The sequence below is a fragment of the Biomphalaria glabrata genome, chromosome 18 (assembly GCF_947242115.1).
Source record: "Biomphalaria glabrata chromosome 18, xgBioGlab47.1, whole genome shotgun sequence".
Classification (NCBI taxonomy): domain Eukaryota; kingdom Metazoa; phylum Mollusca; class Gastropoda; family Planorbidae; genus Biomphalaria; species Biomphalaria glabrata.
In genome coordinates, this window is record NC_074728.1 from 12,965,046 (window position 1) to 12,992,218 (window position 27,173).

The 27,173-nt window shown below is 35.6% G+C and overlaps 1 protein-coding gene across 1 annotated transcript; it reads right to left on the reverse strand.

Annotated features, from left to right (window-relative positions):
* Positions 1-45: 45 nt before the first annotated feature.
* Positions 46-27,173, reverse strand: LOC106065759 (fasciclin-1-like). The gene is made up of 14 exons (XM_056017273.1): positions 27,005-27,173; positions 24,611-24,791; positions 24,370-24,476; positions 23,721-23,896; positions 22,044-22,242; positions 17,412-17,538; positions 16,855-17,014; positions 12,188-12,344; positions 11,211-11,343; positions 9,968-10,115; positions 8,426-8,626; positions 7,084-7,186; positions 5,725-5,869; positions 46-4,684 (listed from the first exon to the last, which is right to left on the reverse strand). Exons 1-14 carry the CDS (start codon positions 27,119-27,121, stop codon positions 4,473-4,475), a joined length of 2,166 nt encoding a protein of 721 aa, XP_055873248.1. The 5' UTR covers positions 27,122-27,173; the 3' UTR covers positions 46-4,472.

The following is a 27,173-nucleotide window of genomic DNA, read 5'->3' on the forward strand; positions in this document are numbered from 1 at the left end:
TCATAAATCTATATATAAATATAAAATAAAAAAACAAGAGAAATATTTTTACTTATCAAAACATCTTTTATTTTATCAATGTACAAGGGAATATGTAAAAATAATGTATGGAATAAGTTTACATAAAAATACAGAAAATTTGTAACTAGTGAGTATAAAGTAAAGAACAGTTTGCATAGAACAACTTGCCATTATGGGTAATAAAAAGTGATTTTAAAAAGTCACTTTCTTCCAAGATAATTAAACTTGGACAGAAATGTGTTTCAGAGTAATAACTAACCACATAGAAAAAAAATTAAGATTAATATTCACAAAATTTTTGAAACAGCTGTAAAGAACCCATACTGGCATTACAAGTTAATTGTTCTATTGCTAATTATTGGAGAGATTAATGACATTTACATTTAAGCCAACAATTTTACTGGGACTCAAAGCATCAGAATCCAATTTAAAAAATTAAAGAGCCAAACTTTAATGAACATTTGCTTCAATCCATTTTGTTTTGTTTTTTTGAGCTGCCATTATATTAACATTGTTAAACAAAAAAAACATTAAAAATACTTTTTTTTATTTACATAAGACAATACCTCCTTTATACATCTTATAGTCATTTTTTCTCTCTTAATAACTAATGAATGTTAGATTAAAAAACAATGGAACATTTTTTACGTAACATTATTCTTTAATTTATTAAACTCTTGAACCAATAATGCCTTACATTCAGAAATTCCAGAGCGCAACAGTCTTTTCAAAACCAACGTCAGATCTACATCAGACCTAGTTCTCTAGCCAAATTAAAATTAAAAAAGAAATTTTAATTTGGCTATTTTTTTTTTTACTTTGAAAAATTATAATGGTCAAAATAGAGTTTTCCCAGTGTGTCCAATGAGCTAGTAATTCTTTTCTCAGCGATATACATCAACTATAAAATTTCTAGGAAAATCGATAGAGTTTTTTTTTCATATCCGTGTCCAGGTACCATCCCTGTTCCTCTATAAAGATGCAAGTTATTGTAAAAAGAGACAAATGGTATCAAAGATTTAGACAACAAAAACAGGTAAGATCTAATTCATGGTGTTCTAGTTTAACATTAGTTTCTTCATTCATTATGCTTTGAAATCAAAGCTGTACAAAGCAATTCATTGCATTTACAAGGTTGAAAAACAAATTCATTCCGTAATAAGGAAGAACAAATCATTTTTTTAATTTGTATGTAATGTACACTACTGGCAAAAACAAATGTAAAATTTAGCTGATCAATTATTGTACATTAAAATCAAATGTATGTACAAATTATAAAAAAAACAACATTATATACACAGCAGGTTTGTACACAAATATTCATTCATTTGTCGTGCAAGAAAGTATAACAAATTTCATAATTTATATTACTTTACAGTTAGGGTTACACAACTTAAACATTTCTGTAATCTAAGAACATTTGTTCAAAGAAAGAACATTTGTTCAAAGGACAATCCTTTTAAGTCCCAAATAATTCTAAGAACATCTTTTGAAAGTACATTCCTTGTAAGTCCCAACCAAAATGTGAGGTATCCAAATGTGACTTGTTATAACTTTATAGTTTGTAGGCAAAACTAATTCACTTCTGATATCTTTGAAATATGTGCTGCAAATGTATGCCTACATTTACTTTCGTTGCTACATGGAATGTGGTACATAAATGAGGACACTGGAGCAGTCTATCAACAAGTCTGTTACTTAATACAATGAATAAACCAAAAAAGGTGTTGTCAAGAAATACATGAAATAATGGAATAGTTTTTTTTAACACTTGAAAGATAAAAAAAAAGTTCATGTCAATAACAAAGAATAGTTCACATTCAAATTAATATTTATGGATGACTTGTTTTATCAGACTGGTAAATGCTAAAATTATTTAGGTTCTGTCCTGTAATTGACAATCTAGAGCCCTTACCACACAACTAGACTGCTATCTAGAGCCCTTATCACACAACTAGACTGCTATCCAGTTTGATTTTCAATTTTTTTTTAAACTGGTGACATTTTGTTTTTGGACCAACTTAAGTCCTAATTGAAACACAATGCTTAAAAAATATATTCAGAAAAGGTGAAAGGTTGTCAGATGTTTTTAGCAAACAATAAAGATGATTAGAAATTGTATCTTAAAGTAAAATGATTATTATTAACTATTTAACAAAGTACAGTCATTCCAATAAAAAGAACAGACAACACAACATTAAGTCTTAATGACTGCAAAGAATACATAAGGACATATAAAGTAGCCTCATTTTAATGCAATAGACAAACCAAATTAAGAAAGATTATTTAAACTAGATAATACTAAACATTGTTATTATCAGCTATTTGACAATGCACAATCATTCAAATAGATACTATTGTATCTTTCAGTTTAAAATAAATATATTAACTGTATCTCTATCTAGTTCATGGTATAATAAATTATATTATCTTACCAGTTTAAAATAAATATATTAACTGTATCTCTATCTAGTTCATGGTATAATAAATTATATTATCTTACAATCTCCAAGTTCTAATTAGTAAATAGAACATGGTAGTAGTCTTATTAGCAAAACCAGAACCTTGCAGGGAAAGCTGAAAATGTGTTTCCTGATCAAGCGTGGACACAGTGCATTTGTAAAATATTGCAAGATAAATATTTAGCACTTTTAATGTGGCACATTACTTTCCTGAAAGCCAATTGAAATTTAACACAAAGGGTTTTCTTTAAAAACAAATACATAAAATATAACGCTTGTCTACACTACATTATATACATCAAGTTCAAAAACCACTTAAGAATTCACAATGCAACATCTTTTGTCAGAGATGGTAACAATTGAACCTTGAATACAACTGGAATGTGAGGGTTAACATAATAAAAGCACATTTCTGCAAGTCAGTTTGATACAACTGGAATGTGAGGGTTAACATACTAAAAGCACATTTCTGCAAGTCAGTTTGATACAACTGGAATGTGAGGGTTAACATAATAAAAACACATTTCTGCAAGTCAGTTTGATACAACTGGAATGTGAGGGTTAACATACTAAAAGCACATTTCTGCAAGTCAGTTTGATACAACTGGAATGTGAGGGTTAACATAATAAAAACACATTTCTGCAAGTCAGTTTGATACAACTGGAATGTGAGGGTTAACATACTAAAAGCAAATTTCTGCAAGTCAGTTTGATACAACTGGAATGTGAAGGTTAACATAATAAAAACACATTTCTGCAAGTCAGTTTGATACAACTGGAATGTGAGGGTTAACATACTAAAAGCACATTTCTGCAAGTCAGTTTGATACAACTGGAATGTGAGGGTTAACATAATAAAAACACATTTCTGCAAGTCAGTTTGATACAGTGTGAGAGTAACTAAAACATCTTCAGTTCAATGTGATCCAATTGGGCATTGGAAATCATCATTTGGTTTTCTTTTTAAGCAAAAAAAAAAAAACAAATTACAAAACCAAAGAACACTCAAAGAAAGTATGTACAAAAGCACAGAACGCTGTGGTCAAGGGGTTAAGCGCTAGGGTTCCAAATCTGGGGGTCCTGGATTCAAATCTCAGTGAAGACTAGGATTTTAAATTTCAGGATTTTTAGGGCACCCCTAAGTCCACCCAACTCTAATGGGTACCTGACTTTAGTTGGGTACAGTAAAGGCGGTAGGTCATTGTGCTGGCCACATGACACCCTTCTCTTTAACCTTTGGCCAAAGAAACAGGTGACCTTAACATCATCTCACCCATAGATCACAAGGTCTGAATGGGGAAACTTTACAACTTTACTATATACAAAATCACACACAAGAAACATACAAAGCAATGAGACACTGTATAATTAAAATGAAAGGGCTCAGTTAAAAGCTTGGCACACTATTATTGGTCACAGGTTTTAAAAACCAAATGAAAAATGTTAGTCTAAGAGAATCTAAAATGTCTTCAACTGTCACTTATACCTTCTCTTCTAAACTATATACAGATCTTTGCTATGTAAGAACTCACATCTTTAGTAAGCAGATTAATGCATTGGCCTTGTGACGAAGCTAATTGGAAATTTATTAGTGACATGAAACAGACCTTAACAGCATTTCTTAAGCTGCCCCCAATAAGTGAAACTGAGCTAAAAAATAAATTTAAATAGTGGTCAACAGTCTGGACACAAATTATTTGAGTGGTCCCTTAAGTTTTAAAATGGGAGAACTACTGCTCTTTAGAATTTGAGCTCTTCACTAACCATCAAATTAAATTTTAAAAAAGAACAACTTTTTTACCAGACAGACAGACAACAAAGAAACAAAAAAAAAAAAATAAAAAATCCATTTGAGCATTTACAGATAGAAAGAATATTAAGCAAAAAATAATTTTACAAAAAAAATAATTATTTACATAAAGACTTTGAGGTGGTAGACAATAGCAATGTATTTGCTACAGATCAGAAGTATTATTCATTAATAAATTACTATAACAATGTAACAGAATAAATTAGACCCATTAATGTCAGGATTAAAACATCTACAAATGAGACACAAACTGTTGAAGCCCCACTTACATCTCGGGCCAAGTCCTCTGGTACAAACAGCAGTGAACTGATGATGTGGATGACTCCATTAGTGGCACCAATGTCAGAGTGAACTACCTGAGCCCTGATACCTTGAAACATGATATAGGCAGCTGAAAGAGATCAAATATAACTGTGATTAGTTCAAGACTTATGGTAAGGTAAAGAGATGGGACTACAAATGTTTCTAGGACAATGTTAGGTCATCCACTGAAAGCAATTCATTTGAACTTTTCCCCGGAACAAATAATTGACCATATTTTGTTTCTTTCATATTTTTAGTGCAAACTTATCTGCTCAGTTGTATCAATGTTTTTTGTTTTCATTATATATATACAACATGAAATGGGGTTACTTTGCTTCAAGAGGTTTATTGTTTGGTTGCTGGACAGGTTTAGGATGTTCCTTCAGAGTTCAAGATGATTTATTTCCTAGTCCAAACCTCCCCCAGGATGACTGGAGATGGCAGCGGGCAGGGTTTGAAACGGGGACCATCATTTAGTCCCAATGACAGTCCAGCATGCAAACCGAATGACCAGGCAGCCATCCAGCAAAGAGGTGACTTTGCCTACTCAAATAGATAAAAAAGGTTGTTTTTTTTTAGTTGTCTCCCTTGAAGGGTTAGGGTAACCTGTGCTGGTAGTATGGATGCTGAATGTGCAATTTACATTAACCCTTGAAGTCAAAGTGTTATGAATGAGTCAATGCTTTTCTGTTTGGACAGAATTTAAACTATTTAAAATAGAATTATCAACATTTTTCCAAGTATAAAATGACTTAATTTTGCATTAAATTAAGATCTTTTATGAGAGAAATAATTTTTGTTTTGGTAGAAAGAGTGTAGAAAGTAGTTTATAAGATTATTGTTAAGAATTATTAAATTTCTTGGAAATTGGGAGAAAAAAACTAATAAATCGTGTATAGAATTTAGCTACCAATATAAAGAAGTTTCTTTTATTTGCAATTGGTGGGCCTACCAACACAGCTTAATCTGTTAGATTCCTTTTTTTTCTGCTTAAAGTATCAAAGTAAATCCCAAACATGGTGAAATATGTTCTGATGAGTCAATGCTTTCTTATATACTGAGAATATTATTTCAAGTATCAACTTACTACTCTGTCCAATGGGAATATTACTTCAAGTATCAACTTACTTCTCTGTCCACTGGGAATATTACTTCGAGAGTCAAGTTGAACAATTAGTTCTTCTCCATTATCGGCATAAAAACTTCTTGGAGCTCCCACTGCAAGTTGGTCAATGTAAATCTTCTCTCTGTAAGTCATCAATCTTCTCATTAGCTGGAAAATACAAAGGTTTTTTTTTTGTTCAATTGACTTTTTAAAAATATTTTAATTAATTACTAAATTATAAAGAAATTTAATTTCAATACTATTAAGTATCAGATTTTAATCACCATAGTTTCAACATCAAAGGGAAACTACTTGACCAAAACTGTTAACATTCTAACAATAAAAAGAAAGATGAAAGAAGCTCATTCTTTTTGTTTTGTGGCATTTTAGCAAGGTCAAACTACCAAGCTATTTCCAGTATTTTGAACTGCAGCAATGCATTATTCAAGCAGAAAGACAGCCCAAAGTGAATGTGTGTGACAACCAGTGAGTGTAGGTAGTTGTCATCTCTGTGGTCAGACCTAAGTAAAGACAATGTCAACCTCTTTTCCCTAGATCATTTATTTGTAAGCTTCTCCTAGGAGGAACACAGTTACACAGATCAGATCTCAAACAAGGAAATCCTATGCCGAACTGGGAGTCGAACACTTGGTGAGGTTGTGACTGAGCGTCGCATGAGGTTTGCGGGACATGTTCTACGTCAAAATGAATTATGCACACCAAGAGTTGCGATAACATGGAAGCCAAAACGAGGAAAACGCAAACAGGGACGTCCTCGTATTACCTGGTGACACACCTTCATGGAGGACCTCAGAACAGTGGACACCAGGTGGGAGGAGGCTTCAGACATTGCCAGTGACAGATCATTATGGAGACAGCTTGCCGCCCAATGCGCCGAACGGCGCGGGAGGACCTAAGTCTAAGTCAGTCCTAGGAGGAACATAAAACACAATAAGCAAAGCCCTTAGCATGCTTGCCTTCATTTTATTGGCACAAGGCTTTATCACTTGGCAAAACAAAATCCAGTAGGCCCTATTTAGTTGCATATTTTACACAAATAAAGTTAATGTATTGTTTGCTTCATCTATATCTTATCCAAGACTACATTCAATATTTATAAGCAGGCTTGGATATCCCATACAATAATGTAATAATCTTACTCAAATGTTCCACATTGTACTTAAAATATTTAAAATGATAAAAAGTAGAAATACTTTTCAAAACGCTACATAGTGTTTAAAAAGTCCTGCCAGCATGGATTGTAAGTAAATTGACTAATTAGATTTTTACAAAGTTAAATAGTGGTAAATAAGCTAACAATGTTAGCTGAGAACAGATGAGGAAGTGAGTCAGGTGAATTCTTGTAAATATTGACAACTTACCCATCTCCAACGTTGAGGATCATTCATCACTTGTCTTCCATAAGGAGTCAGTGCAAAGTTTTCAATAGCTGTTCCATTGGGCACAAAATATGTGAACTCACATCTTTGTAAACAAAAAATAATTATAAATTTTACTTGTATATATTTATTTATATTTTATAACAGCTGATATTTATGCTGGCTACATTGAAAAGTTAATAGGCTATATTTTCTTAAAACCCATTGTATTTTTTGCTACCTCCAATGATTTGTAACGTTTCCCCCAACACATAATTTTGGTTTTGAAATTCTCTAACTTCACCATCTCCCCCTAAAAATAGTCCTACATATGTTTACTCTCTGACTAGATCTAGCTGTTAAAACATTTCATTTCACACAAATAACACAGCACACATAACCTTACATATTTCATTATTTTTTTTTTTTTAGAAAATAAAATATCACTTTGTTTTTAATAAAATGCTGCATCTTCAAGTTTGAATGTTCTGAAGAGGGGGCAGTATTTCAAAAGACTGTGCAGACCTAGATAATTTGCCATGCATAATGCAGACAAAATGATGTCTCTAGGAGGCAGATTAAAATTCTCTTTTGGATGCCTGTGCTTTCCTTTGGTGTCAGCTTTTCTTTAAGGTCTTTGTAAGAGTTCCCCAATCCCTTACAATAGCCATTTCCTGTGAACTTCTCATCCATGCCAGTGAAGGCACACATACACCCGAGTTGTTGTTTTTTTAAAGTGTTTAACTGCAAGACATCCAGCAAGTGTTTTATAATAGTAACTTGGACTGCCCTGACCAAACCACTCAGTAGTCTGAGAAAGGTGCAGACAAAAGCTGTAGGTTCTATATAGAAGTTTCCATCTCCTAGACTGGCTAAACTTAAGATTTAGAGCCCAGTTTATTTAGCTGCTGTAAAAAAAAATTTGTTATGTATGTATGTTATATATCCATTGTATCCACTATGTACATTACAAAGCAAAAATCTGAGTATTCTTATGTGATGGTGGCTAGGTGGCAGAGTGTTAAAATGCTTGGCTTCTGAGCTGATAGGGCTCAGGTACCAATCAGTGAAGACTCAGATTTTTTTGGGATTTTTAGGATGCCCATGAGACCATCCAAATTTAATGGGTTCCTGATATTTGTTTGGGAAAGTAATGACAGTTGGTTGTTGTGATGGCCACATGACACCCTGCTCTATAACCGTTGGTCAAAGAAACAGATGACCTTTACATCATCTGCTCTATAAATTGCAAGGTTTGAAAGGGATACCTTACTTTTACCTAAGTGATATACAACTGTATGACCGAACATAATAAATATCATCAAAGTAAAACAGTATAACCCACCTGAGTAAACCTTCACCACAAGGTACAACATAGTTATTGTTATTTGTATTGCTATTGGGATTAGTGATCCAAGTGCCACTGGAAGGTGGCTTGCTCCCAGCTGCAGCACTGGCACTAAAAACGCATTCTAAATTTTTTGTTAGAGTTGGGTCTCTCATGTACTTGTCTAGTCCAAGATACTGAAGTTGAATATATGTAGGCCTGGAACACCATTTAATTAAAATTAAAAAACAATACAAGCATAATTCAGTAAAGTCATTAAAAAAAATAGTTTTATCAATTGTGATTATTTTTAATTAAAGTCTATTACTGATATTTAATCACAAAAATTTTTAAATATATATCAAAAACAAAAAATCACTGATATTGCCTTGCTTACAAAATGAAAAAAAAAAATGTGTCCTGTGCAGTAAAACTTACGTAAATTGCATATTTCAAGATGAATATTTCTCACAATTTTTTTTTTTTACTATTCTAACAGAAATATCTAGATCAAATAAAAAAAAAAAGGTTAGCTAGAGATTAAATTGGAGACCATTTCTTTGAAGATTTATGTGTGTATTGACAGGTTACAGTTTATTCAATGAAAATAATGCATGTAAACTTATAAGGACTGCAAAATTTAACAATTTACTTAATATTTAATGACCCAAAATTCTGCATTTGAATGTTGATGTAATAGAGTTGTAAGCAGCTAGTATTAATATCTGTATATTATTTTATTACAAGAAAAACAAAATTTAAACAAGCAAAATACAAAAAAATACTTAAAAAAACAACAACAAAAAAGCTTATATTAATGTGTATCAATTAGTTTGGACCAGTCATGTCATTAAATTTGTAATAGATCTAGACTGTGCGATTAGAAATATTTTTTTACCAATTGTTTTTGTTAAGCGCAATTTCTTGCTTTTAGTGTTCTCAATACACTATGATCCTATCACTTGTCTGGAGCAGTTGGAAAGGGGAGAAAGAATGGGGTATCTGGGTGATTGCTTTTTAAATGTATTTTTTAAAAAAAGGACGACATGAATTCAAACTTGTGAGCTAAAGCCTTCTCGCTTCTCAAGCCAACGTGATAACCACTCTGCTTGTGAGGAGTCTATCAGCATGGAAGATTGTATAATTATCTATTGTTTCTATTTCATGTTAGTGTTTACTAAGCCTCATATAGCAGCCTAATATAAAGGGGACTAATTCAGCTTGTACCACCACTTCAGTCAAGAACTAATTCTTTCCCTTGTTTGAGATTTCTTTTGATTCTTGTGCTGTCAGGTAAAAGAAATAATTCTGCAAAATTTCAGTTTGATCTGAGATTGAGTGTTGGAGAAATAACATGTACAAACTTTTGGCCAGACAGAGTGAGTTTTGTAGAAATCTCAAAAGATATTTTTTTTTAAATTGTTTTTCTCATTTCTGCATTGTTTTCCAACTTTTCACCTTTTTTTTTTTTTTTTTTTTTACAAGATTAAAAAAAGATATTCAGAGACATTGTCCCACACTAATAATCTCCCTTTATATCACAATTGAAAGTAAACTTACACAAGCCAGTCTTCACAAAAAATTGTGTATGGAATGTCACGAACTGGGATACCAAAGACAGCATCAATCTGATGTACAACTCCATTGGTCACTCCAATATCTGGTTTGAGGACACGAGCCTTCACATAGCCTCCTTCAACCCAGGTGTCTGTAGTAAAAAAAAAATTAATGTTGTACATTTTGTTTTAAAATTTAAAACATTACATACATTTAAATCAAATAAAGTTGGTTATTGCCTAACTTGAATCCAATTGATAAATTATGTGAAGCCGCACCAGTTTAGGTATATAATGAAAGCTTCTTATACATGGAATTTTTCAACTGACTAATGTTTCTAGATACTTCTAGATATGCTTTTCATAAAGACTTTGATGGTTTTGAAGAATACTGACTGATTAATTTTTTCCTTTTTTCTTTAGTTTTAAAACATTCTGGTTTATCTTTTTTCTTACAATGATATATTTTTAAGATTATTTTATTATCAAATAGTGAATTTTGGTCAAAGAATATTGCTTATTGATAAAAAAAACAACAGTTTCAGTGTGGTCCCATGTTCAGCAGACAAAGTGAAGGTGGAGTCATTTAGATATTGTGAGACAAGACTCAAATTCCTACTTCAAATGGTGTTTTATTATTTTGTTAGCCATATCACACATCATGGTGTAAGAAACAAGTTTCTGAAAGGACTTGAGGTCTAAGGTTAACAGCTAATTTTGTTAAATTTTAGATCAATAACAAGAAAATTAAAAAAAAAAAAATACTATATAAAAAAAAAAGCTTATATTAAGTGTACTTGTATCAAATAGTTTGGATCAGTCATGTAATTAATTTTGTAATAGATCTAGACTAACAACAAAAAACATTAATAAAAAAAAAAAAGGGGAAATGACTTGAATTTGAACTCATGGCTCAAGCCTTCTCAAGCCCACATGTTAACCACTCTGCTAGTGGAAGGCTTATGAACATGGAAGATTGTATATTTATCTATTGTTTCTATAGTCTCATTCTATTTTTCAGGTTTGTGTTCACTAAGACTTACTTGATTCAATTACAATTTCGTTCCTTTGTTTGAGATATCAAACAAAATGATTTATCACCAATAGTTAATCAACTAATTGGTTAATTTTTTTTTATTGATTCATGTGTTGTCAGGTTAAAGAAATAATTGTGCGAAATTTCAGCTGGATCAAAGATTGGGTGTGGGAGAAATAGACTGAGTGAAGCTTTGTAAAATTATTCTAACCATTTCCTTCACTGTAGACTTTGATAAGCCGACCATTGTATCTAGACACAGCTGTTTTGTAAGACTCATAGCCTCCATTGTAATCCATTAGGTTGAAATATTGACCTTGTTGGAGAAGACTCATTTCTAAAACCTGAAGTGTACACAATTCAAGATCAGGGTAAGTTTTATTGTAGTAATTGTAATAGTATATAAATTATGTTTACATATGTCTGTGGTTGGTTTGTAGCATAATAAACTCATTTCTAGTAAAAAAAAAAAAAAGTCTGGCTAAAGAACAACTTTTACTATATCAAAAAAATAAATACCTATTATATATTATGTTTGTGCAGAAGAAATGAAACACATTTATTATAGAAAAACATGAAATACACTCATTTTTTATTCTATTACTATGTTTTCTTTCTCATAATCATTCTAAGAAAGTACTTGATCAATGTTTTACAGTATCACTCAGTGTGTTCAAAAGTAGTTGAGTTTCTTTCAAGACCAAAAGGTATTTTATTTTGTAGGCATACTATCCAGCCTCAACTAGGATTTCAAACCAAGACATTTAGATTATCATCTGTACTCACACATTCTTTAGTGTTCAAACCAAGACATTTAGATTATCATCTGTACTCACACATTCTTTAGTGTTCAAACCAAGACATTTAGATTATCATCTGTACTCACACATTCTTTAGTGTTCAAACTAAGACATTTAGATTATCATCTGTGCTCACACATTCTTTAGTGTTCAAACCAAGACATTTAGATTATCATCTGTGCTCACTCATTCTTTAGTGTATTCAATGAATTTAATATTTTCAAAGCTTTACATAGAGACACAAACATCACCACCAAATTGCTAAATTGACCCATACTAAAAATGTATTACAAACTAGACACCTTTATCTCTAATAGTGTTTAGTGGAGCATTTAGTTCTGCAAGGTGCAAGAACATTCTACTTGATTCTTTGTAATAAACAACTTACCATATTAATAAGTGATTGATTGTTTATGTAATTTTGGTAGACATTGGCTACAGCAAACATGGCTGCATTGGTTGGAGCAAACACTGTAACACCGTTTGTAGCTGTCAAGTAGTTCTGTAGATCTTTTCTGGCAGCATAAATCAGCTGCTCAAAATTTCTGAAAATGTATAGAATTTTTTATACTATGATGTTATTTTATTATACAGGTTTATATAGCAGGGATAAACTTACAAGTAGCTAGGAGTTCTATATGCACAAAAGACTTGATTTGATTAGTTATAACTAAGTTAAGTTTCCCTTTCAGACCTTGTCATCTAAGGGAAGATGATGTTAAGGTCATCTGTTTCTTTGGCCAATGGTTAATGAACAGGGTGTAATGTGACCTGCTCAATGACCAAATGCCTTTACTTGCCCCCAACTAAAGTCAGGTACCCATTAGAGTTGGGTGGACTCAGAGGCGGCCTAAAAAAACAAAATTCAAAATCCCAGTCTTCACTGAGATTCATACCCAGGATCCAAAGTCCAGAAGCCAATCTCTGAAACACTCAGCCCCCCCCCCCCCAAAGTAAGTGCCATTCACAATCTCCAGCACAACATAGCAAAGGCTATTATATGTTGGTAACAATAACTACGAGGAGTTCCAGCTCCTATGGCATAAACCAAACCTTGGTAGCAGCTCATAGGTGAACTAGGGTTAGCAAAATCATCACCCAGCAGACTACACCAGAATGGTTCAATGAAAGGACTGCTAACCTAGTCCATAACCAAGTCCAAAACCAAGGCCTGCTAACCTATTCCAAACCAAGGCCTGCTAACCTAGTCCAAAACCAAGGCCTGCTAACCTAGTCCAAAACCAAGGCCTGCTAACCAAGTCCAAAACCAAGGCCTGCTAACCTAGTCCAAAACCAAGGCCTGCTAACCTAGTCCAAAACCAAGGCCTGCTAACCAAGTCCAAAACCAAGGCCTGCTAACCTAGTCCAAAACCAAGGCCTGCTAACCTAGTCCAAAACCAAGGCCTGCTAACCTAGTCCAAAACCAAGGCCTGCTAACCTAGTCCATAATCAAGGCCTGCTAACCTAGTCCAAAACGAAGGCCTGCTAACCAAGTCCAAAACCAAGGCCTGCTAACCTAGTCCAAAACCAAGGCCTGCTAACCTAGTCCAAAACCAAGGCCTGCTAACCAAGTCCAAAACCAAGGCCTGCTAACCTAGTCCAAAACCAAGGCCTGCTAACCTAGTCCAAAACCAAGGCCTGCTAACCTAGTCCAAAACGAAGGCCTGCTAACCTAGTCCAAAACCAAGGCCTGCTAACCTAGTCCAAAACGAAGGCCTGCTAACCTAGTCCAAAACCAAGGCCTGCTAACCTAGTCCAAAACCGAGGCCTGCTAACCTAGTCCATAATCAAGGCCTGCTAACCTAGTCCAAAATGAAGGCCTGCTAACCAAGTCCAAAACCAAGGCCTGCTAACCTAGTCCAAAACCAAGGCCTGCTAACCTAGTCCAAAACCAAGGCCTGCTAACCAAGTCCAAAACCCAGGCCTGCTAACCAAGTCCAAAACGAAGGCCTGCTAACCTAGTCCAAAACCAAGGCCTGCTAACCTAGTCTAAAACGAAGGCCTGCTAACCTAGTCCAAAACCAAGGCCTGCTAACCTAGTCCAAAACGAAGGCCTGCTAACCAAGTCCAAAACCAAGGCCTGCTAACCTAGTCCAAAACCAAGGCCTGCTAACCTAGTCCAAAACCAAGGCCTGCTAACCTAGTCCAAAACGAAGGCCTGCTAACCTAGTCCAAAACCAAGGCCTGCTAACCTAGTCCAAAACGAAGGCCTGCTAACCTAGTCCAAAACCAAGGCCTGCTAACCTAGTCCAAAACCAAGGCCTGCTAACCTAGTCCATAATCAAGGCCTGCTAACCTAGTCCAAAACGAAGGCCTGCTAACCAAGTCCAAAACCAAGGCCTGCTAACCTAGTCCAAAACCAAGGCCTGCTAACCTAGTCCAAAACCAAGGCCTGCTAACCAAGTCCAAAACCCAGGCCTGCTAACCAAGTCCAAAACGAAGGCCTGCTAACCTAGTCCAAAACCAAGGCCTGCTAACCTAGTCTAAAACGAAGGCCTGCTAACCAAGTCCAAAACCAAGGCCTGCTAACCTAGTCCAAAACGAAGGCCTGCTAACCTAGTCCAAAACCAAGGCCTGCTAACCTAGTCCAAAACCAAGGCCTGCTAACCTATTCCAAAACGAAGGCCTGCTAACCTAGTCCAAAACCAAGGCCTGCTAACCAAGTCTAAAACCAAGGCCTGCTAACCTAGTCCAAAACCAAGGCCTGCTAACCTATTCCAAAACGAAGGCCTGCTAACCTAGTCCAAAACCAAGGCCTGCTAACCAAGTCTAAAACCAAGGCCTTCTAACCAAGTCCAAAACCAATTGCCACACATTTCCAAATGGAAACTGTCATACAGACCACTAAAGTTTTCTTTATGTCGTCTGCCTCTGTCTTCTACAAGGACTTTTCTCTGGGCCTCAAATGTATGTTCCGAGAGCTCTCAAACTGTCTCGTTCAGCGGCCATCTGCTGCCAGATACTTTCCTCTATGCCAATGAGTGCAAAATGGTACCTGAGCTGATCTTTATTGTGCTTACAGGGAGGGGGGATCATCCCAAATGCAAAATAAGTGTCTGAGCCATGCAGATGTTAAAAGGTAACTAGTGCTTCTATACTGCCCACACCAGCATATGCACATTATGGAGTGGCCTTGAATGCAACCTATATAACACACAGGTCTCAGAGCCAAACAAAAGAATGGCGAGAACCACTGCTAGATAGACACTAATTTTTGTAGGCTGGAATAATTTATTCTGTCACACTCTCACTTGGAGGCGTCCAAAAGTGATACTTGTCTTAGTAAGTAAGACAGTTAAAAATCTCTCTAGAAAATGATGCATCATTGAATGCTGTACTGTGAATACTGTACAATGGTATGTAAAGTGGTATACCACGTAGAGGCTGAGTAGATTTTATTGAGTGACTTCTGAAACAGGACTTCTGTTTTTCCTAGGTTTATTGATAAATTAAAAGAAGTGACAGCGAAAACTTCTTCTTCTTCTAGCCAGCTTTATTGCTGCTGAGCTGTGAGCTCTTTTGCAGACTGTGCCAAGGAAAAAAAGTGTGCTGTTTTCTTCAGTTGTTCAGCACTGCCGTACAGAGTGTTGGTTATGTTGGGCTGTAGTGGAAGTAGGGTCTGCCTAAGGTGGATTAGGGAGGGGCATTCAAAGAGGATATGGTTACGATTTCAAAGGGGTGGGCGCAGTGTCTGCAGAGGGGTAGTTGTGTGGAGTTTATTTTGTTCAGGTGGTAATTTAATAGTGGTGTGTGTCCTGTTCTTAGTTGGAAGATAGTAGATTGTTCTTTGTGGGGGAGGAAGTTAATACTGTCCAGTTTGTTAGGCATAGTCATTTCTTTGTACATGGCTCTGCCTGTGTTTCCTGATGCCCGTTGGTTGAGCCACTCCTCTTTGTGATTGTTGACTAACATTGACCTTAGGGTGAGGTAGTTAACAGGTCTATCTGGTTGTTCCATAGATGAACCTGCCTTTGATAGCTTAAACAGCGAAAACAAATTCTTTAATGGTGAGATGAAGCACAGGTTTAGAGTAAGGTGCAATCATTGTCATAGAAAAAGCTCTGTGATGATCATCTCTTTTGTCTTATAGTGGGATAGTAGGGGCAAAAGGTTGAACACATTGCCGTCTCAGTGGAACTTGCCTTTTTCAGTTTCTGCCTCTATTTACTCAGCTTTGAGCCTAAGAAAATAGCAAACACAGTAGGAGGATATACACAACCCTGCTTTATGCCATTTTCTATGGGAAAGTGATCAGCTAGGTCAACTTGTGTCTAATTTGGCCTTTTTATCCAACAAGCTACTTGATGAATGAATAGGAACCTTGGAGGGCATCTGAGCTTGCAAAGAATCCTCCATAAAACCATCACAATTCATTGTGCCAAAAGCTTTGGTGAGATTGATGTTGACAGCATAAAAGTCCAGGTTCTGCTCCTTGCAACTTTCCGGGATTTGATGCAAGACAAGTATCATGTCCGATGTACCTCTACCAGCTTGGAAACTACACTGTCACCCAGAGAGAACATTGTCTACAATTGTCAGTCGGTCAAGGAGTATTCTAGAAAGTTTTTTTTTTTACTGCAACTGACAGTAAGGTAATGTCAAGGTGATCGGAGCACTTAAAACTTTTTGACTTTTTTTGTACTAGGATATGATAGTGGCATTACAAAGTTCAAGTTCAGATGGGACAGTGCATTTGTCCCAGCACACATCTGTTAGCCATGAGAGCATAACAGAGTTAATTGAAAGAAAGATTCCTGTCTCCAGTATCCACATATCTTTGTAGGTGTTTTGAAAGTTCCAGCCACCATTTTGTTTCATTTTGCATAAAGGTTTTTTTTTTTTCGATGCAGTTGGGTTTACTGTCATGGCCAAATGCCTCAAGCATGGCTCTTAATTAGTCCTGCACATGCACCAACATGTCAACATTAAATTTCAAATCAATACACTCTATGGAGACTATTTTATACTTGGATTATAAGCCTAATTACCCTTCTCAACACTTAATATTTAACATTAGCCAAAAAATGTTAAAAACTACTGTGAACTTTCTCTTACTGTGTAAGAGGATCAATGGAGATCTCCTCTATAGCTGTCTTGTAAACAAATCCCAAAATGTTATCAATCTGATGGACTACACCATTCATCACTGTTATGTTGGCAGGATTCAGTTTAGCAGTTACAGTACGACCTCCCTTAAGCTGACCAGTCACATATACTGTTGAAACAAGAAAAAGGGATGAAATCGACTACACATCAAACTATACAAAGAATCACACTAAAGAAAATCCATTATTGAATCTAATGCTGATGATGTCTAGCTAGGGCTAAAGTTAAACAATATAATAATTCTTTTAACAGAAAAGTAGAGATTGATGGAATGTCAGAATATTTTACTTTGGTAGAATATTACTGAAAAGTTACCAACTTTTCTATAACATTTTCTATTATGTTAAAATATACCTGAAATCTTTAATTCAGAAAGCTTATTACTTATTTGTATATCCATTGTTTAATCTGGCTATTCATGCTTATTTCAGAGTACATGGATCATTTACATACATTTTTTTTTATGATTTTCTATAGATCTATATCATACTCTAATTATTGTGTACCTGCTTCTCTATTAAAGTTTTTCCTGAAGACCACAGCCCCAGAATTGAACTGGGTATTGAAACGTTCATTGTGATTGACTAAGGATGTGTACAAGACTTGGTTTGGGATGATGTGAAGTGTGACAATCTGAGGAAGAAAGAAAACATAATGAAAAACAAAACAAAGAAAAAATATTTTGACAGCAAAAACTGAATAATATCCTTTTAAATTTCTGATGTTATTTCTGTTTACATTACTATAATAAATAAAAGAAACATGTTTCTAATTAATTATGAAATTTCATTGTGGATGTTGTTGATTAAAAAATAGTGTTTTTCAATAATATTTTTATTTGTGATAAGTTTAATCATTTCTAATTAATTGCATCCAGTAAGAATACAACTGATAAACGTTTTTAAAGGCTATCATTTGATTTTCTAGAATTTAAAGCAAAAATGTTATTCTTGTGAATTTCCTTACATTTAAGAAATGTGTGGAAATGGTTTAATTTTTATTACTATGTCTATTCTTTTTTCTTCTTCATTAAGACAATTTAGGAGTACGAGTTTGCATTAAAGTTATTGTCTACAAAGTTTGAGAACATGATTTCTGATTCCAGAACATGGCAAAGTGGTCAAGAAAAAAAAAACTTTAATGCTGAAGGCAGTCTTATCCACCATTCTTATTGATATTTACCTTTATGAGTAACAACAATGAAACATAAAAAATGTTAGCAAAATGTTTTATGTGTTATGGATTTTCCTTCAGAATTAAAGATAATTTACTTCCTAGTCTAAACCTCTTGCAGGATGACGGGGATGGCAGTGGGCAGGGTATGAAGCCTGGACCATTGAGCAGTCAGAACAACAGTCCAGCGAGCATGACCAGGAAGCCATCATTTATAATATACAAGTTCAGCAAATGATTTCAAGACTTGGAATGGAAATGCATGTGTGAAAGTAGAACAACTGATTTATGTCAATTTTGTTAGATATTACTATATTTTTTTCATTACTTTAAAATTATTTTGATAAATTTTTTAGACTAAATATTTAAAATGTATTGCCTGTTAACATTTTGAGATAAAGGTAATTTTATGAACAGAATATCCACTCATTAAGCTGAGCAAAAAGATTGTCTATACCTGTAGGCTAAAGTTCAGATTTCTAAAGTTCCAATGGATTTCAGAAGTTTATCACAGAGATCTCATTGTATTTTGATTCAACAGTATGTTAGTCACACATTCAAAATAAACTATTCACTTAGTGGGAATACTATGTCACACACACACATATATATATATATATATATATATATATACATATATATATATATTATTTATTATTCAAAAAAATAGATATTGTTATAAACCTGGTGGTAGCACAGATGGGGGTAGTGGTGTGAGTGTAGTCAGCTGAAGCAAATCGCCCCAGGCCAGCACTAGACGAGCGGTCAACCGTGATGATTTACCACGGTCAGCCGAGAAGAGTGTCAACACGGCGGTTCGGGAAGGATCGACGGCGGTCCGGGAAGGATCGACTTCATGAACAGAACTCAGGAGCGTCACGAGAGTTGTAGTCATCATCTGACGAGAGTTGTAGTCATCTGACCACCTAGAAACGTCGAGCGGCGTTCTGTCCGGTTCATAAAGGCCAGTAGGGACCCTATATAAGAGCGGAGGTGTCACAGTCAAGACGGTTCACGGCAGGGGTTCAGAGCCCGGTTCACTACAGTCTGGTTGACTACAGCACAGTTCAGCGGTGTGGTTCTGTACGGAGCATTACGACGGTTCAGTGCGGAGTACTGTCAAGTACAGTTGAGACGACTGGCGTCTTGATCTTGGGCTGCGATCGAGTCCGACACAACGAGCCTAGTGCGTGAAGTCAATCCTGACTGTTGAACCCAGTGCAAGCCCGGAACGAGACGGAGAGGCCAGTGCAAGAGTTGATACGGCGGTACGGTGTTATCGAAGAGATATTTGTACAGTCTTGTGTTATGTGCTGCCAATTGTACAGTATTGGCTGTTATTTATTCAACCATTAAAGTGTTACGTTACTTTGGAGCCCTGAATTGTCAAGTTCTTTAAGTTGGTGGTGTTTGGTGCAGTTTGCAGAGAGCCTGGATAGTGAGATTCGTAACAACTGGTGTCAGAAGTGAGATAGGAATTGGATTGGATCGGATCTACTATGGCTCGTCTAAAGCTGCTGTATGAACTTGAATTTATAGAACTGAGGCAAGAACTGCATGAACGAGGGCTGAAGAACGGCGGAAAGAAGGAAACTTTACAAGCACGCCTCCGAGAAGACATTGTGGAAGAAGGGGAAGATCCGGACACCTGTTTGAAAGTAAACCAACTTTAAGAGAGTTCTTGCACCAACAGCTAGATGACTGGAAGGAAGAGTTGCGGGCTATGAATACGACATGGAAGAAGTCCAACGAAGAGACCTGTACCAAGCTTGAAAAGATTTATATCTAGGTGAAGGACGTGACGAGCCCCATGGTGAAAACGATGGACGTGGTGGAAGAAACCCTGTCCGACCAAGGAGACTTGAAAGATAAAGGAGCTGCGCCATCGCTAAACAATGAACTATTACCCACCCAAAGCTTTAAAGAAATAGGCAGTAACAACGGCAATGCTGATGAAGATGGTGCTGTCTGTGAATCCGAAAACAAGGAGTACAGACCTGAAAATCAGAAAGAGAGCGAGGAAGAGACAAGAGAAGCGGCCTATAGTCCAACAGAAGCTTGTGTTGCAGCTGTTCCTGATATGAGCACCTCAAACAGCAAGACAGATCAAGTGAATGTTTGCTCCGTGTCCAAGCATGTTGCTGATGAACGTTTGCAAGTTGCAAGTGGCGTACGAAGGTTGGACCCTACTAACGCTTGCCCAGATTCTAAGACCAGCGAGAGAAGCCCTGATGGTGACCATAAGAACCCAATGAAATCTGACGAAGCTGTTGAGGGACATTTGCAAGCTGAGAGATACCAGCCAGGTCCGGACCCAACAGACATTGGCCCAGCTGCCAAGACTGGAGATGAAAGTCCTGATGGTGGTGAAGAATATCCAAGGAAGCCTGACGTCGAAGTTGATGGACATTTGCACTATGAAAGTCATCGACAAGGTCTGAAACCAACAGGCGATACAGAGATGAGAGAGAGAGGTCCTGATGGTGGTGAAGAAAGCCGAATGAAGCCTGAGGCCGAAGAGGAAGGACCTTTGCACGAGGAGTGTTACCAACCTGCCCGACGAGCATGCCCTCCAGACAAGGCTGAAAATGATGACATGACCCACAATTCCCTGTCCTGTGGATTTGAAGCCCATCCCATTCCTTCTTCGCAAAGCCCTATGAAGTCACCTCTTTAGCCAACGATCTTGGTATCCCCCGCCCTTACATCCTATACCTCTCCATGCGCCAAACGGCTGCCCTCAATATCGAACGACAAAAGAGCGACGCGACCACGACATCACTGCAGCCATATGAAGACCAACTGGCGGAGAAGAAGAAGGCTACTTTTGTTGAATGCAAGATGGATGACCATGCGATCACGAGGTCGATACAACCAGATGAAGGCTAACTGGAGGAAAAGAAAACGTTTTCTGAATTCAACATTGATGGCCATGAAAACACGACGGCGAAGCAACCAGGTCAAGGCAAACTGGAGGAGAAGGAAGCGACCATTGCTGACTGCAACATGGATGGCTCCGTCAAGCTCAAGAGGCAAGCCAATCGCCACCGATCGACCCCCACCTACAGTGATGAAACTTCACAGCCAATGTCATGAGCTTGATTCTGTCCGGGACGGACATATCTAAGGAGGGGGCAGTGTTATAAACCTGGTGGTAGCACAGATGGGGGTAGTGGTGTGAGTGTAGTCAGCCGACGCAAATCGCCCCAGGCCAGTGCTAGACGAGCGGTCAACCGTGACGATTTACCACGGTCAGCCGAGACGAGTGTCAACACGGCGGTTCGGGAAGGATCGACGGTGGTCCGGGAAGGATCGACGTCGTGAACAGAACTCAGGAGCGTCACGAGAGTTGTAGTCATCTGACCACATAGAAACGTTTCGAGAAGGCCAGTAGGGACCCTATATAAGAGCGGAGGTGTCGCAGTCAAGACGGTTCACGGCAGGGGTTCAGAGCCCGGTTCACTACAGTCCCGTCGACTACAGCACAGTTCAGCGGTGTGGTTCTGTACGGAGCATTACGACGGTTCAGTGCGGAGTACTGTCAAGTACAGTTGAGACGACTGGCGTCTTGATCTTGGGCTGCGATCGAGTCCGACACAACGAGCCTAGTGCGTGAAGTCAATCCTGAACTGTTGAACCCAGTGCAAGCCCGGAACGAGACGGAGAGGCCAGTGCAAGAGTTGATACGACGGTACTGTGTTATCGAAGAGATATTTGTACAGTCTTGTGTTACGTGCTGCCAATTGTACAGTATTGGCTGTTATTTATTCAACCATTAAAGTGTTACGTTACTTTGGAGCCCTGAGTTGTCAAGTTCTTTAAGTTGGTGGTGTTTGGTGCAGTTTGCAGAGAGCCTGGATAGTGAGATTCATAACAATATAATAGAAACTTGAAAAAACAACAACAAAACAGACTATTTTATTTGTAAACCTTTCGGAATGAAGTTGCACTTTCTCTTAACTTACATCCAGCATTAACTTCAAGTTTCCTTGTAGTTCGCTCAGTTTTTGCACTGGGATCATGTTGAGTGCTTCATCAGATGGAATGAAGAAAGTCACTTGTGGACTATTCAGAACCTCCACAACCTGTCTGTTATAATTGTACTCTCCATCTTCTTGAGCTGATCTCTGAAGAATTTCCATGATTTTAGTATAAAACATAAACCTGAAATTTTAAAAAAGTTAGATGGTTGAATGGTAAGCTAGAACAATAAAAAAAATTAAAAAAAAAAAGAGTGATGTCAAAAAAGTATTTTAACATTTGGTTTCAGATTAATAACATACACAGAGAGCAGTCTAGACCAGCTTTTCAATCTCTATACATGGAAACAGTTTCTTTAGGGTATGCTTTTAGTGGTCTAAACCAGCTTATCAAGCTCTATTGATATTAAAATTAAGGAAAGAATTTTTCAACTAGTCTATATAAACAGCTTATCTAGTGGCACTGACATAATTATTTAAGGATAATATATTTTAGCTTGAATTTATCTTAAAGAAATGAATAGCTAAGAAAAAACAATATACTAATAATAATTTAATTTGTACAGTACTGTTAACAAACATAATGTAGGATCAAGGCGGTGTGAGAACATTACAGACATAAAAACAAAAAATTAGCACTGCAAACTAATCTAAATGAAGTTTTGAGCTGGTAAGTTTTACTGTTTCTGTTTTAATCATGTGTTTTACCTGATCTTAATAGGGAGAGAGCTCCAAACTGTTGGTCCATGCAATCAAAAAGCCAGTAAACGGTAAGTTTTGAGGGATGATATGCCCCACCTAACAGCATTAAGTCTTAAAAACCATAATTGTTTTCTCATTTAAACAAATGATTATTTTTCACACAAATTTTATCACATATACCTATTTAAAATGTTCTACTGTTTTTTTTTTCTGTTTGTTAAAACATAGACTTCTTATATAAATTTTTTTTTGGAAATTGAATGTACTACAAGATAGTTTATACCTCAGTATCATAAATGAAAAATGTTGTAAAAAACTGATCTTTTTACTAAAACAGCTGGGGCAATGCATCCGTTCACTAGATCTATGGGTATCCTAAATATAGAGCTATTTCACTATCAGATTTGCTTGAATTAAGGCTGAAAATCACTTTCAGAGCTACTAAAAAGATATTTAGAGCCTTATCAGCAGTGAAACAGGGAAGAGCCAGAAGAAAAACAAAAAAAGCTTGTCAGCCAAAATGCAAACAAACAAAAAGGTCAATTGTCACTTACGCTAAAAATATTTAGAATAATAAAAACAGCTTAGATCCACAACATTTCAGAAGAAAAAAATTTCAGAATGGCCGCTCTAGCATTCCCATAAACCCTACAAGTAATTAAAAATGTGTATTAGAAAAAAAAAAGGACCAAAGATGAAAAAGGTGATCAGATGCTGGTAGCATCATTAAGGCATCACAGCTTTAGAGACTGGACGGAGACAGCGTCACTGCAGTCTGGAAGAGTAAATGGTATGGAGCACATGATTCTCTGGACATATGGAGTGATCACTTCACCAAGGTAATACCGAAAAAAAAAACACACTGGTAATTTTAAAATATCTAATTACAATAAAAATTTAATATAGATCTAGATCTATATGTTATAAAATTTTACTGAACGGAATGTAGAAAATCATTACTGTAATTTAGAAGGGTTGTATCCTGTCACATAGGCTATGGCATTATCTTCCAAAGGCGTGTCCAGGACTTGATTAATGACATGAATAATATGCATCCCAGCTTGAATGTTTGGTTTTATCAACATGGCGCCATTGATGAAGTATTTTGTAGGTCCAGGTATGCCACTGGCAACATTCTAGAAATTAACACAGATAAAAAAAATAATTAAAACCTAAATTGCTCATGGTAATGCTCTCCTGAATTGGTCTTCAGTTCAGTTAGAATAGGTTCTCTCCACTGGTGTTATTTTATTCTGGGAACAATTCATTGCAACACAAAAAAAAAAAGTGTCATTAATAAATCTACAGCAAGTTAATACATTATTTTAAAAAGATTTTTTACTTAAATTGTTACAAGTCAATTATAAAAGATGCCCAACTAATGTTCTAGCTGCTCACAAACTTTATGAATTATTGTTATTAAGAGGTGATATCATTTGAAATAGCACTAAATGGTAAAATATAAATCTGAATTAACATTTTTGTTGAACTCTACATGTTTAGGACATCACTAAACATATTGTTTCTCAGACAGATTCCCAATATTCATTTCTTATTAGCTCCAGTCAACAACAGGAATTTGAGATTAAAAAAAATAATTTTCACTTACCCCTATACGAAGTTCTTTCTTGTTTAGAAATGCTTTCCTGTTTCTAACAGAGTATGTTCTCATTGGAGCTGCATCACTGAATGCTGATGTCTCCATGGCCAATGGCACTGACATAAATGGTCAAAACATTGGTAAAAATGTAACAGACAAAAGTTACAACATTCAAATACATCAAAAATGTATTTGCTTTATTTTAAATACATATAAAAAAAGAATGGCCTGTTAAAACAGATTAACTTACATGTAAAAGAGTAGACATACTCTTTCGCCCCCAAGTTATTAGCTGATTGCTTGTCATACAAACTTAGAAGTCTGGATGGAGGCAGTAGAGAGTAGGCTGTGTCATTGAAAACAAATAGAGTCAAAGCTTGAGCACTTTGAAATGTTTGTTCCAGATAGGCTTCTTGGATGATTGCTTTGAACTAAGAAATTGTTACATATACATTTTATGAGATAAAATCACTTACTATTCAGTCCTATGATAAAACAGAAAATAATGAATGAGTTAAAAAATCATGTTTTTAAAATACCAAACTGAGATATTGAGCTAACTCAGAATTTTACTGAAGTATGATATATGGAGGCGTGGTGGCTGAGTGGTAAAATAGTTGACTTCCAAATTGGGAGTCCTGGGTTTGAATCCTGCTGAGGACTGGGATTTTTAATTTCGGGATCTTTAGTAGGGCGCCTCAGAGTCCACCCAGCATTAATGGGTACCTAGCATTAGTTGGGGAAAAGAAAAGGTAGTTGGTCATTGAGCTGGCAATAATCGCTTGCCACAGAAACAGATGACCTTTACATCATCTGCCCTATAGATCGAAAGATATGAAAGGGGAACATTATTTTTTTTTTTTACATATATATATATATTAGAAGTAATACTCCTTTTGAATGTAGCAAAATGACAATAAAAAGTAAAAAAAAAAAAGAGTTTCCCCTTTCAGACCTTGCGATCTATGGGGCAGATGATGTTAAGGTCATCTGTTTCTTTGGCCAACGGTTAACGAGCAGGGTGTTATGTGGCCAGTACAACGACCAACCGCCTTTAGTTTCCCCAACTCAAGTCAGGTACCCATTAGAGTTGGGTGGACAATAAATCTAGATTTATCTTTTTAATGCTATTAGGATAATTTTTTAAAAAGTTTATAAAGTACACCATTCCTCGCTCTCTCTATAAAAAAAAAAAAAAAAAAAAAAAAATTACTTTACTAATACAAAATTAATGATAATTTTTAAATGCTTTATAGACTGTGGCCTTTTGGGGAAATACCGAAAATAAAATACAAAGTTTTAATAGAAAGCTTGTGATTTTTCGCTAATAGCATTCCCAAGAATGCGAAGCTGTCCAAAACCATTCTTAGCAAGAGTCTGGAAGGTAATAGGAAGCTTTTATACAAAATTTCATGCAAATTTGTATAGTCTATATTCTATAAGATACAAACAACTGTTATATTTTTATAAAATTCATTGGAATGATAAAAGATAGATATAATTTTTTTTTCAAATTCACAATAGCAGTATATCTATAATCTAGATCAATTATAAAATAAATGATTAGAGCAAGATTAAATTCATAGCATGATGTTGATTTTTATTTATAGTGTACCTAATCTATAATTCAATAATGAATAAATATTGATGATCCTTATCTTATCTTATAAATATAATACAGAAGTTTCTTCAAAAAAGAGGATAATTACGTCCTACATGTCATGCATATCAATCAATGATCTAAATTCTGTCACTGGTTTTCCTGGCTAGCTCAGGCAACTCATTCTATGCTCTAATAGCACTAGGGAAGAAGGAGCATTTGTACAAATTAGTCCTAGCATATGGAACGAGGAATGTGCCTTTATCTTTGTATCTTTCTGAGTATTTTATTAACTTTTGTTTTTGTATTTGAAGATTATGGTTCAGTGTTTTATGTATAATTGCTACTTTACTTTGAGTCTTCTATCCTGAAGGCTTTAAAAATTTAGTGATTTTACTAAAGGTTTTCGTTTATTATGAATCTCACTGCTCTTTTTTGTATCTGTTCCAGTTTCTTAATGTTTTTTTGAGTTGAGGGGTCCCAAACAGAGGATGCATATTCTATTATAATTATTATTGGCCAAACCAAGGTTAAATGAATAAGATAAGTGGAATTAATTTGTTTTAGCTTTTTTTTGTTGTAAACTCTTTATAACTGACATTTTTCTGTGTAGAAAGACATGCTCCAATTTGATTCCCATTTCTGTAATTCATCTATTTCTCTTTTTTTAAATTTCTGTATCTTCATAATCTTGTACTTATTGTATGCTTAAAATTGATCTAATCCTATAATATAATAATAATAATAATAATAATATTTATATAGAGATCTAATATAATTGAGAGTTATAGATCTAGTACAGAACAATTAACCCCCTAGATAACTACATCTAATTTAAAGATCTATATTACAATAGTATCATCTAGATCTAGTCACTATATTAGTGACTATATAAAGTATATATCTTGATGAGTAAACACACCATTTGAATATGCGGAAGTGTGCTTAACTATCATTCAATAAAAAATTCAATTCATCTCGTTCAATCTAAGTTTGAAAGTGGATATATCTAAATTATAAAACAAAAAGAACATAAAGGTCTACCTGGGAACACCCTAAACCATCCAGTGCGTCAAATGCAGTGTTTCCCTGGTTTACCGCTTGCCCGTAAACAGTTGAAACTGTCGCTGACAACGATAGGAAATAAAAGAGCGTCGCCATTTTAGGAAAGGTAAACGCTCATCTGTCAACTTTGTTGTCACCCAGCCCAGGT